Source organism: Clavelina lepadiformis, chromosome 6 (genome assembly GCF_947623445.1).
Source record: "Clavelina lepadiformis chromosome 6, kaClaLepa1.1, whole genome shotgun sequence".
Lineage (NCBI taxonomy): Eukaryota > Metazoa > Chordata > Ascidiacea > Aplousobranchia > Clavelinidae > Clavelina > Clavelina lepadiformis.
In genome coordinates this window covers 6,051,635-6,065,158 of record NC_135245.1, presented here as the reverse complement: position 1 = coordinate 6,065,158, position 13,524 = coordinate 6,051,635, and the positions used below count along the sequence as shown (strand labels likewise).

General features: G+C 34.5%; 2 protein-coding genes across 4 annotated transcripts; one reads left to right on the top strand and one right to left on the bottom strand.

Annotated features, from left to right (window-relative positions):
- The first annotated feature begins 161 nt into the window (after nucleotides 1-161).
- LOC143462057 (carboxylesterase 4A-like) lies at nucleotides 162-5,099 on the top strand. Of its 3 annotated transcripts, none has more exons than XM_076960074.1 (9): nucleotides 162-455; nucleotides 624-813; nucleotides 1,128-1,324; nucleotides 1,454-1,617; nucleotides 1,931-2,076; nucleotides 2,593-2,817; nucleotides 3,039-3,195; nucleotides 4,069-4,315; nucleotides 4,520-5,099. In XM_076960074.1, exons 1-9 carry the CDS (start codon nucleotides 292-294, stop codon nucleotides 4,671-4,673), a joined length of 1,644 nt encoding a protein of 547 aa, XP_076816189.1. In that variant the 5' UTR covers nucleotides 162-291; the 3' UTR covers nucleotides 4,674-5,099. The 3 variants fall into 3 exon arrangements, with proteins under 3 accessions (XP_076816189.1, XP_076816191.1, XP_076816190.1); XM_076960075.1 differs by lacking the exon at nucleotides 162-455 and adding an exon at nucleotides 918-993 and having other exon boundaries at nucleotides 691-813; XM_076960076.1 differs by lacking the exon at nucleotides 162-455 and having other exon boundaries at nucleotides 685-817.
- A 727-nt stretch (nucleotides 5,100-5,826) lies between these two features.
- LOC143463519 (fatty acyl-CoA hydrolase precursor, medium chain-like) lies at nucleotides 5,827-12,133 on the bottom strand. Its single transcript, XM_076962024.1, has 9 exons — nucleotides 11,941-12,133; nucleotides 11,636-11,831; nucleotides 11,273-11,469; nucleotides 10,787-10,950; nucleotides 10,511-10,659; nucleotides 10,017-10,241; nucleotides 8,230-8,386; nucleotides 7,848-8,094; nucleotides 5,827-6,166 (listed from the first exon to the last, which is right to left on the bottom strand). The coding sequence occupies exons 1-9, from the start codon at nucleotides 12,093-12,095 to the stop codon at nucleotides 5,986-5,988; spliced, it is 1,671 nt and encodes a 556-aa protein (XP_076818139.1). The 5' UTR covers nucleotides 12,096-12,133; the 3' UTR covers nucleotides 5,827-5,985.
- Between the last annotated feature and the right edge of the window lie 1,391 nt (nucleotides 12,134-13,524).

The following is a 13,524-nucleotide window of genomic DNA, read 5'->3' as shown; positions in this document are numbered from 1 at the left end:
TGCCGGCCGAATCTTCCAATCCATACTTAAAAATGTTCCATTCCATGCTTTGTATTACATAGTAAATGAAATCTTCTACACCAAATTTTCCATTCCCTGACTTGTCAAAAAGGTTTTGTTTAGGGAAATTCCCCATCCCACACTCTGGAGGAGATTGCAAGTTGTAACAATATCTTGCAGGTTGCAAGCCTAAGAAGTTTGCCTGGGGAGGATAAGGTTCTCAACAATTTTTGTTTGATTTTCATTAGCCGGTTCTATTTTCTCTTCGTCAAAATTTAGATTCAAATCAGGATGGGCACATCCAATAAAGTCGTGTCTCTTGTGAACTATGGTAAAGTAAGGAGCGGGTTGATTTCTCAAGCTAGTCACCCAAGGGCAAAGCCAGTGTTTCATTATATTGAAATACCATTTGCCCAACCACCGGTCGAAAAGTTGCGCTTCTTACCGCCAGAGAAGTAAATAAATGTTTTGCCAATAGTTTCTAAGTACAACTGTGGTATAGTATGATAGTTCTGTTGAGTTTTGATACTGGTACCCTATAGTCCTATACTATTGCCTAGTAACAGCAGAATAAGCTAATGCCGGTTACTTTGCTAATAAAATTTAACTGAATTGTTGCGCAGGGCTTTGCCATGGAATGGTGTTCTATGCAACACCAAGCAAACCAAAATTCCAATGCAAATTATGGAAGGAGTCGATGTGTATTCTAAATTTTGCCCACAAAAGAGGAGTTTTTTCATTGACCAATGTTCTGAGGATTGTTTATACTTGAATTTATTTGTACCTGATGTACAAAATTCTACAAAAATTCCAGTAGGTACATATTTTTGGAAGGTAGAATGCTATGCGATCTTTTGTACAGCAAAAGTTGGGTTTAGTGCAGAAGCATTTAGCCATGTGATGTATTTTTAAACTAGATCCCTGCTTCCGAAATTGTGTGTTATTTGGTTGTGCACATCTGTACTAGACCCAAAAAGTTAAGGCATTATGAAGGTAACTTCTAGCCAAAAGCATGCATTGTTCAATTTCCAGAGATAAACTAAATGTATGGTAAAGTAAATGTTTACCTATTTACAACATATATGTAACAATTATATGCTTCTTTATAGTGTATAAACTTTTTGAAGGTAATGGTGTGGTTTTATGGTGGTGCATTTCAAATTGGTCCTTCATCGTATTATAATGGTACAGCCCTTGCTGGAATGAATGATGTTATTGTGGTTGTACCAAATTATCGTGTAAATACTTTTGGCTTCATATCAATGGAAGATGGCACAGGATGTAATGGGAACTTAGGTTTACTTGATCAGTTGGCAGCTCTTAAGTAAGAAATTACTATCAAGCTAAATTTTGTATTACATATGGAATGTGATGTATGTGTTTGATGTCACTGACACTCCATTCTTTCTTTCCATTCCAAACTTTCCTGATTCCTGCAATTTACATGATTTAGGTGGGTTAGAGAAAATATTGGAAGTTTTGGTGGTGATAAGGACAATGTGACCATATTTGGGGAAAGCGCTGGCGGTATATCTGTTAATATGCATATGATGTCACCTTTATCTCAAGGTTACTTCCATAAAGCCGTCAGCTTTAGTGGAACAGCTGTAATGCCAAGTACGCTATTTCTACTGATAGATGTGATTAATTTTCTTTACTTTCTGAAATATTACACTGCACTATGTAGACTGCTTATTAATTGTTCATGCCAATTGGCTAAGCTTTGGTGGAACAGCTGTAATGCCAAGTACGTTATTTCTACTGATAGATGTGATTAATTTTCTTTACTTTTTGAAATATTACTCTCCACTTGTAGACTGCTTATTAATTGTTCATGCCAATTGGCTAAAATTACTTAGTAATTTTTGAACTTAAATATTTATAATTGCATTGAAGTTGCTCCAGCTTATGAAAAAAATGCTTTCTTAAGGAGCATTTATCAAGGATCAGACTAGAGCTTACAAGAAATTTCTGGAAATTTTGGACGTTAAGGAAATTTTGCCGAAAAAAATTCTGGAAAAGTTACAGTCTTTTTCAACCCAGCAAATTTATGATGCCAATTTAGAACTTCAATTGGTTTGTAACACTTACAGAAACCCAGCAATATATCTACACCGGAATAATTTTGCCATGCAAAAGATATCTGGTTAAAAATAGATGCGGGTCGATAAATTCTGGTTTCGCTAGTAGTATTAAATCTATGCACTTGAAGAATTTGCAAATTGTTTTAGTTAAGATTATTTATTTGGGTTATTCCAGTGTAGGAAATAAGTTAGATACCCATGCTTACTACTACTTGCAAGTACAAGAGAAAAGCAATTGCTCGATGTTTTTAACTTTTCTAATCGTTAAACTTATAAAATTACATAATTTGGACATTAAAATTATAAGACACAAACATGTTACATGCGTATTTGTAGTGGTTTATGGTATATCTAAACTAATGGTATATAGTTACACTGCTATCCATATGTGATTGTAGTATCATGTGCTTTTTTGATAACATGTCAGAGAAATTCCATTTTGGTATGATAAAAAGACCCTATGCATAATCGTCTCAGGTCTTACGTAAACCTTTAATAACAAATTTAGGTGCATGGGTATACGTGGTATCCGACAGTAGATGGGAATTTCTTGGTTGATACTCCAGCGACACTCTTGTCGGATGGTCGCTTCCTCAAAATGCCGTATATGCTTGGTTGTAACAATAGTGAAGGTGGCTGGGTCATGAACTCAGCAATTTCCAATTACCTTTCTGGTTTAACAGAAAAAGAGTACAAATTCTATGCTTCTATATTTTTGAAGTGGTATAATAGGGTAAGAATACTTTTCTTTATTCAGTAAACAAGCATTATTTCAAAAATTATATTGTGTTTTTATGCTTAATTAATTATAAAAATTAAAAGTATACATACGTCAAAAAGGTATAACCAAATGAAATTCACTGACACTGTAATTTTCTTTTAATAAACCGTTATTATTATTACCGTTAAATTATTCTTGCATTTTGGTGCATAAAGCTAATTCATACCTTAAAGTCCATAGATTCAAAGAAAGCTCTGCCAATTCTCTTGAAGCAATACAACAAAGGCTCAAACTTGAAAGATAAAATGTACTATAGCAAAGGCGTAGCTGGTGTCATGGCAGATGCCACTTTTGTAACTTCTATTATTCATGTCGCAGACAAACATGCTGGTATGTAATTTTTTTAATGGTTAATTCAATTGTAATTGGTTAATTGATTGTATTTGTTATCCTCCTTTTGTAGATTTTATGGTAATATGTCTGAGGTTTGAAGATATTCCCGTAACCTTGTTTTTTAGAATTAGAATGACTGATTAGTTACTGGTAGAGCGTGTTGAAACGATTATCTTAAAAAAAAAAGTGAAATAGTTGCAAAAACTTATGAATCGTTAAACTGGATTTACGAGAGTCACCGCTGTAAAGTTTTGAGGTTTGATACGAGATAAACCGCCGTTTTACCCAAAAAAACTATCATCGGGCATTCAGTAGAAGGACAAATTTATCCCTGACTTAATGGCGGCTTAGGCTATAAAGAGGCTTGATAGCGGAATGAATAAAAAGAAAACCAAAATAACCAAAATAAAAAGCATCTTTGTTCAGCTTTGTTTTTGTAAAATAATACGTCATATTGCATTTAAATTTGGAAAACAAAATGCACAAGGAATGTGCAGATACTGTACCAAAATGACGTTTTAATTACTGGATGTAACTTAAAAATATAACAAGAAAAAAATCGCATAAAGTTTGCCCTGGTGGCTGTATACACCACAGTTGTGTGTGAGTAATCTTTTACAGTGCAACTTTGTACTTATTTTTGCATCTAGAATTTAAGAAGCTATGCTTTGTTTTACAACATACAGTGGAAGCTCATTAGTTTTCCTCTTTGAGTTCACAAGCTTCAACTGTATTTGAATTCTGCCTTCAAAATCTCTTTAGCTGAAGCAAGAATGCTAGGTTGATTAAATAACTATGACAATTCTAGTTTGCGGTTTGTCTCGTTGGCCCTCCCAGTTTATGCTCAATCTTTCTGTTTCTTTCTGTTAGAATCTGGAGCTTCAACATATTTTTACCACATGACACACCAACCTCGTCATAGTCACCACGATGATTATGGACCTAAAGAAGGCCAAAAACCATCTTATGTCGGAGCAGATCATGTTGATGATGTCTTCTTTAACTGGGGCCTTCCCTTTCTACCTGATTCCATTAATGATGGGTTCCATTTTAGTCAAGATGAGGCAAATTTAAGTCGCTTGATGATGACTTACATCACTAACTTTGCAAAAACAGGGTAAACTTTTAATTTACCAATCAACTTTTATGTTATGCTTAGGCATTAGTTTATTAGACCAGCTTTTCTCAAAGTTATGGGTGTAATGGAGCCCTTGAGACACCCAAATGACCTTCTGCAGAGTCCACTGTGAGAAATTTTTAAGCAACCAATGACATAGCTTTTAATAAGGGGTTCGTGATAAGGCTTGTTTTCTGTTTTTAGAAATCCTAACATAGGTGACCCTCATGAGTTTGAATGGCCTGCATATAATAGCAGAAGTCGGCCACATCTTGTTCTTGATATACCTCTAAGCAAGGGCATAGATTTTGGTGTTGAAAATTATAATCTCTACACTAAAGTCTTACCGAACTTGTGAGTTATGTGGATCAATGGATGTCTGTGTTACTGCAATTCTGACTTTAATTTCTTTATCTTTTTATAATTTAAGGAAGTAAAATTTTTACAATTTGTATTTCATGGCTGAAGAAACAATGTGCAATCCTTATAAATGTTATTGTGTTTTACTTCCTACGTTTTACAATATGCTTCATTTTTTTTCAAAGTATGATTCTGAATCATTTTAATATTTATTTTAGAACCACAAGATCAAATATATTTTAATTGTTCTTTATTAATTGTTTTGCATGTATCATATAAGTTTTATTTTATATAATGTTTTATAATTTCTTTCTTGCATTTTAATAACTAGTGCAATTACAAAATTGCGTTGCAAAGTTTCATATTGTTGTGTGCTTTTTGATGCTAAATCCTACTGAATTGGAATTTTTGCAGAACTATGCAACGGAGTTTAAATTGATTCACGATACTCCCACATATGACAAAAATCGAATGAAAATATCTGGTAGTACACTGAGTAAAGTTAAAATCGTTAAATACACTGCCAGATATGGAGATTAGTGATGATAAGACGATTAATCTAGGTCGATGTTCAAAATTAAGGAGATTGTTCAGTTTAAAAACAAGAAGTCCCCTTTTAAAAAAACGATTCAGTACGAAAGGTTGCCACTATTTCACCGGAAAAAAATCTGCGTTTAAACTTATTTTTCACAGTTGCAACGTAAATGGTATAACATAACAATCTAACCTACAGCTACCTTGGTTTCAATAAAATTTTTCCTCCACCTTTGTTGATTAGCCTACTTTTCTTTATATACACTTGCGTTTTCAAATTTGTTTAGAACCTTAATTCATGTTATGATTATCAGTTTGCAAATAAAGTTTTATCAGTTTTCTCGTGATGGCCAATATTCTTCTGTAAAGAAGTAAGTTATAGTTGTGCTACTCGAGAAGAACACGTAACTTTACTGTGAGTCGGATAAAGCCTCACCATCGCGTATTCAAAACCCGATCGGTCACAAACGTGTCAATAGATGTGCTAGCTAGAGCTAGGTCATTCTGCAGTAATAGCGGTGGTAATAAAGACCTTACCAACTTTTGTGTTCAATTTTCTGCTGTCGTAAAGTTTAGAAACCGCTGAGGAAATCTCATTTCTGTCCCAAAACTTGCCTGTAAGTGATGTTTTATTAACTAAATTAAAGAATGAATCGAAAACATACAATTCAAAAATTTACGCGTTTAGTATTGCATAGATGGTAAGCTAGTAAAGAATTAGCTATTGCACAGCTGATCAAGCTAAACAAAAATTGCCTTCTGCTTCGGTAACAAATTCATTGTACATTTTTGTTGTGGGCCTTGGCATGTTCCATCTGTTTCTGGTAAAACGCAGCTTTCTCTAGGCCAAGGTTTTTGTCGGTTTCAAGTGGTATTTGTAACACCATATGCTGACGATAGGCATCTGCGGTGTAAGCGGGCCACTCCACTTCCACGTTTACTGGTTTGTTCGGGTTGCTAAAAACAATAGCTGCGTAACTAAAGTGGACACAATAGTCAATTTTTGTCCTATTTCCTTTTAATATACAAAGCGATTATTCCTTTTCAAAATTGTGTTGATAAGACCGGTGTGAAGTTGGTTAGCGGTTTCCTGGTTACATCTTCAGTAACTTATTCCAAATTTAAATATAGGCTAGTTACCGATTTTCTGATTGCTTATTCGGTTACCTATTTATAGGTGACGTTGGTTACTGGTAACGTATGGTGATCTATCTGTTCAGTTACTTATTCAAACCGTGATGTTGGTTAAAAGTTCCACTTTCACGGTTAATTATTCAGTTAGTTATGTGCATTTAAAGTTGTTCACTGGTTTGTTGGTCACTTCATCGCTTGTTTGTTTGCAATTTAAGTGGTTTACTTGTTAACTCATTTACAGTGATTTTAAATAAATTCATAAAATTTGTATAAATTTAAGTAAATTTCTACGAATTGAACTAAATTCATATAAATTTCAAAAAATAATAGAAACTCAAATAAATCCATATAAAAGCATGGAAATGCGTTGAACTTGTTATAAATTCATACAAATTCAAGTACAATCATACTGTACATAGTTAAAAAAATCATGTTAATTAAAAAATTATAAAAAATACAAAACATTTGATCGTATTATAAACGTTTAAAATAAACTTAAATAAATTTCAATTAATCTATAAAAAAAAAAAAATTAAGGTTGATAATAATCGAATTACAGTTCAGTTAGAAAGCTCAAATAAACAATAATTGATTGGTTGATAAACGTGTAATTAGCGTTAACGGCATGCAGACTCTCAACCTTCTCACGCCGAAGCAGCATAATTAAGGCTAAAGATTGGATTAAGGATTATTTGCCAATTAATTGACGCAATCCCAGTTTGTACAACTCTAATGTAATTTAAATATAAACTTATACGTTTGTATACTTAAACTTATACGTTTGTATACTTAAACTTATACGTTTGCATTTTTAAAAATGTTTCGAACTGATTTCAACTCGGGTAAACCTATTTAAATTTACCTACATTCATATGAATTTACAGTATATTGTTGTTTAAAAACGTAGTTTAATTTTTATAGAAATTATTTGTTTTTTATAAGTCATTTTAGAAGTTCTTTGTTTTTATATTTTTTAAACTTTGTTTAAAACTTCTTAATTTTGTATAATTTTATTTTCAATTTGCATAAATTTAATTGAATTTGTTTTAGGTAGTATAATTTCTCTAAACTATTACATTTCTTTGTATGTCTTATTATCATTTTAAGTTTGTTGTAAATGGATTCATTTTATTTTGTTTAAATTTATCCAAATTAACATGAATTTAATTATAATATGTCATATTTTATATATAACATCAATTACAAACTGTAATATGCACTTATTTTAAACCATGACTTTTACCACTTGTAGCAAATGGTTTACCAGGTAGCCCAATTTACTTGAACTAGAAATAAACACATTAAAATAAATAACTATATAAGACGAGACGGTGACCAACTTTAGGCTGGATTCTTAAAGTAACCTACCGTCGAACTTATGTTATACTTTAATCAAAGTTTTGTTGATACGGTATACTATACTTTCCCAATAATTACATTACGTTCCTATCTACAGGTGTACCTATATACCTATATTTTATTGTATAGGTGAACGGAAACTCACCCGCTTTTGGCGAAGTTTGTAAAATATCGCATCACGTGACGGCTTAGCTCAACTTCGTCATCTGTGAAATGAGCACCAAGGGAAAGTTTCCCCTCAATGAATGGAACTCCAAGCACAAAGAAAAGATCGTCAGCGTGGTCACATCGGACAAACTCTGGCTTTTTACGAACTTCTGGTCCGTTCGTTTCTGAGTGGCTAAATTCCAGTTGCTGTGTCATCTCATAGAAGTAGGTAGGCTGTCCCATGGCTACAAAAATGTCCGTTTATAAACATTATGAAACTAATTTTTTGCTTCACTTATACACACAAGCAGAGCAGCTTATCGCTATAGCGAGTAAGCCTATGTTACCATGAAATTTACGGCACCGACTTATAATCTTACCAACATGGGCAGAGGCGGCAGCGATGGATGGAACCAGAAAAATTGTATCAGTAACCATATTTCCTTGAAACTCACTATATCGCAAAGGATCATTGCTGTTTTCATCTATTCGGTAAAATTTACTTGCGGTTTGGTATGCATCCTCTGCGTCGCCGTCCTTTAAATATCCAACATCTCTTGTTAAAAGCAGATTACAACATGTACATCAGGTAGGTAATTACGTCATTAGATGGCCGTCTATAGAAATATACGTTATTAAAAAATAAAATTTTGAAAACCAAACTGCCTATAAAATATTTGAGCTTAACTTTTTGTACGGTTTTCCATAAATGACTGGTTTTTTAAACAAACAGTTGTTTATGGAACACAACACTCGCAAACGCACCATACAGAATTATGCTTGGTGACGAGATGTCGAAAAAACGAAGGCCACAAGCAATTACGCAGTGAATTATTGGTGTCTACGGTAAGTTAATCGTGTCGCGAAAATCGTGAAACGATTTATTAAAGTTCAATAACTTTAATACTTCCCCGCTTATACAGTACTGTAAAATCGTACCGTAGCAGGTGGCAAACTGAGATATGCATGTGTTAAAGCTAACAACAACTTGTAATTTCGTATTCATGAGTAAATGCGATACAAAATACGTTTTAATGGAATAATAAGCATAGGTGGTCAGTACCGTGGTACCATAGTACCGAATTACTGTATCGCGGTACTTTTTCAATTCCTAGACCGGTACTTCTGAAAAAAGTACCGAATCTCTGTACCGAATTACTTTTTTCAAAAAATGTCAGTCTGTCCCGGTACTCAGTGCTTTTCACGTAATAATTTCAAAATTTTAACAAATATGTTTTCAAAAATACATGTTAATTAATCTATTAATATTAATTTTAACATCTTTTGATCTTTTTTAATCTAGAAATGTCAAGTAAAATTGCAAGCGATTAACGTCACATATGTTTTGACTTGAAGTAACCTTTACCGGGGGCGTAATAGTGGCAAACATTGCATTTGCAATAGAATCTTTTACACAAAAAGTACCGGTACCGAGTACCGACGAAGTACCGAACTACTTTTTTAAAATAGTACCGAATATCGGAACCGTCGGTACATTTTTTGCACAGTACCGGTACCTTTCAAAGTACCGACTGTCCACCTCCGATAATTAAGCAATTCTGTTTCATCATCCATCCCGTAGGGCTTAATTCCTTTGGCTTTAAGGCAGTTTTAATTCATTACGTTTTACAATATTGACTTTGATTAAAAAATTTCACTATTTCATTGGAAAAAGTCATGCGTATTAGAAGCCATTTTTTCTATATTTCTTGTTATAACCTAACATGTGTCATAAACCATACTTGACCTTAATTAACTTTTTAATCTGAGTCTAACTTCAATTGAAACCTAAAAACAGCTTAAATTAACTTTTTCCACACTCATTCTCCAAACATAAAAGCCTGTCGTTGAAGTCTATTTGTTTAATTCGTATCGCCGCATGTAACGGTTCAGTCTTTTACTATAGCTTATTTGCATTCACTAAATGTCACAACTCACACTTGTTTGGTAGTCCTGCCTAATACAAACTTTAAAACCAAAGCCGGAATTAAGATCCAAGTTAGGAAATAAGATTTTTAACTAAAACTTACTGGTAAAATTTTTTCAAATTTATGGAATACTAAGGCATAATTAAACTATAAACCAAACTTCTGTGATTTTGATTTGCGTCTGCATTGCTGTGTGGCGACGCCATTATAGTCAACTCATCCTCTCTGTTGCAGTTTACCTTGTACATGTGTAGATAGGTGGCCTTAAAGGTCGCTTTCACAACTTCTTCGCTCAATCCCTTTTCATAATCAGAAAAATTTAACATCGACAACAAACCGGTCCCATCGCTATTTGTGCACCCAATTAAAAGCGGCACCGGGCTCACTTGTCCGGCCTTTATGAGTTGAGCAGGCGTATCGGTAATCACGTGACCATCCACGCAAGGCAAAAAGGAAGTAAAGCTCTGCAAAATAGAAAATATTATGAGAAGTATAGGCAACAGTGGTAGAGGTCTAGAATTAAAAGTAAACATTCCATAATTGTTGTGGATTGGAATTATATGTTTAGACTATAGGCTTACGCTTTATGGCTATTATGTTTTCAAGACGAGTTGCTTGCCTGATTTATGATGATACTGATTTAATTAACTGTGGATTAACAATTGTTTTATAAACAAATAAATAATAATTTAAACCAATGTGCATTAAACAAGGCCACGATAAGGGATAATACCGTAAAGCCTTTTTGAGCTTCCAATATTTGTTCCACGGATAGGGATTGAAGCTTTTCTAAAATATCACCATCCTCCATAGTTTTGGCATCCAAACCAAACTGCTTCAAGAAGAGATCGCGCACAACAGCAAGATCATCAGAAAATAGAACTATAGAAGAAAGTTACCACGTCATTGACACAGCGGTCATCGCCGTATAGTAAGAAAATTGTTGACATACAAGGGTGCAAATTATGCCTACAAATGCGAAATTAACAAGATTTAACTGGAACCTTACAAGAACTTAGGACGGTTCCACTCATCAATATTGCTTTGTGGAACAAACCACGTGATAAAGGCGACATCATGAGCAGATGAATCATTCCAGACCCTGAACTTTCTCCAAAAAGGGTTACGTTGTCAGGGTCCCCGCCAAAGGCTTTTGCGTTGTTACGAATCCATCTGGATAAACATTCAGTTTGCTGTTATAGAAGTTGTACATACTGTAGTCTGTAGGACAATTTATTTTTACTGTACTGTATTTCATAAATAAAACAACAACGTTAAGGGAAAAAATTTAAAATCATTAAATTAAGTATTAACTAGAAACGATTAACCCAGCATGTATACTGATGAAGTTGAGTTCATTTTGACAATTATTAAAACTTAACCTATACTCTCCTGATGTTGGCCTACGAGCACAGACATTTGTAAAGTTTGCATAAAAACGACATTTGCAACAACCGTTTGATTATTACACAAAAAGTATTGTTTCATGACGTACTCCAGAGCCAAGATAGCATCTCGAAGGCCTAGATTTCCTGGACAGCAAGAATTTTTTCCGAGCGACAAGAAACCAAAAGCGTTGACCCGATGGTTAAGCACCACATTGACGACGTTATTCATTCCAGCCAGAGCTGAGCCACTTGTTCTGCCACCAGCAAGCCGCTGATAGTGTCCACCAGTGAAATAGACCATCACCTGTTAATTTCCACGGTAGTTTAATTCCATTATTTAGAAATTTTAGGTGATATTCTCCGAAATGTAAGATTATTTCACGACATTGATATGCATATTGCTTGATTCTCTTAAGCTTCATGGTTCAGCGTCGCCTCATAACGTCAAAAGTTCTTTGCAAATCGCTTACCGGTAATTTTGCCTTGTCATCGCATTCCGGTGTGAAAATATTCAGCTTAAGACAATCTTCCTCGCGTGCAATTGGATCAAAGTTCAGTTCATTTTTAGAAGGTAACATTTCGTCGCACATAAGACTCACTTCGTGAATCTGCGGGCAGTTTTTGAAAGTATGAACTGCCTGAAAAGTGCCTTCCCACGGTTTTGCTCTAAAAGGGAGGACAAGTCGGTGTTAAAAAGACAGTTCGATAAACACGACATTTCCGCCAAGATACATGGAAAATATTTTCACATCGAGTTTTGGAAACTTTAACTTACTTTAGCGGATTGCAAAACCGGAGTTTTCCTGTGGGAGCCTGACCATAACGTATGCCCAAAAATTGGTACACAATTTCTGCGGTTTTGTCCACTGCTTTGGACACTTTTCCCTTGACCAATCCGCACGTTGTTTTAACGGTAGGACACTCAGCCATAATTACCAAATTAAGTATTTAGTTAATATACTTGTTTTACAACTGTAATAAAAACAGTCTACTTTATACATTCTGCGGTAACGACTAAAGGCAAATTGTATTGTTTATAGACTACAGAGTTTGCAACCAAGTTCGAAATTCGGTAGAAACCGTCATAAAAGATCAACGTTTTAGAAATCTGAGTAGTCGTACAAAACAAGTACAAATACACCTGAGGTGCTCGCCAATGATACAGTATAGGCTTATTTTGCGCAAGTTTTTGCTTAGCCAACGATTCTTGAAGTGATTTGGTGTGTTAAACGAAATTAAAATCCCTGCAACAAGTAAAGTTAAATTGTCTGCATATAAACGGTTTATCCAGATAAGATTGCCTTAATATAAGCCAATTAGTTTATAGTTGAGTTAATAAAACTTTTAAATTTTGTGCTAGTGAACTGTATCAAGTTTACCATCGACGAATAACAGTTTTTCAGACAAGTAAACCAAGATATTCTCAGTGTATCGTGTACCAAACTAAAAATTATTCGATGTCAGCGATCCTATTGTTTACTTGTAGCCTGTTCAGTGTTCAGATAAAATTAAAGCCAAGTCTTCTACTATTGCCTACATTTGCTTACTGAGAAGCTGCAACCTATTTCTTCCTAACTTTTTGTTGTGTATTTCTTCCGAATACTGTGGTTTACTTGTTGTTGATATTTTGTCCTCAACAGATGCTGACCATCATGCGACTTTTTTACCGTTTAGAAAGCAACTTGAAAGTATATAGCAAGTAGGCAAAATGCCGCGCCACATTATGTAGCAACATGAACGCCTTAGCTCTCTATATCAGTAATGTTTATTTTGCAGTTGTGATTAATCTTGCTGTAATAGATTATAGAAGGAAAGCAAACATGACATGATGGGACGGTAAACTTAAATCAAGCTGGCATAGACCCAACACGTCCTTTTAGTTAATGATTAAGTCTAAAGTTGGTGCAGAGATCACGGTGGGTGGACCTTGGATTTCAATAGCAGTTTTAACTGAGTACATGCTAAATTTTTCTTGTGATGTCACCAATTGTAGCCTGCTATTTTTGAGAAGCAGCCTGCAATTGGTGACATCGGTATAACACCCTACTATGGATGACTAAGAGCAGGGGTGTCCTACCTTTTTGGCCAAAGGTCTCATGCGATTTACGAATCATTGCGCGGGCCACTTGAGTGTTTACTGCTAATTTTTAATTAAAACCCTCACACCAAAATACCACACTCAGTACCCTTCCCGCGGGCCACGGGTTGGCCACCCCTAACTTAGAGAGACAGGGTTGTGATCAGAAGAACAGATGTTACTCTTATACAGCAGCCTGCTGTTTACAAATAGCACCATGTTATTATATACTGTTCGGTAACTGACAAGTTGCTGATGGTATGTGTGAACTGACAAATTCAA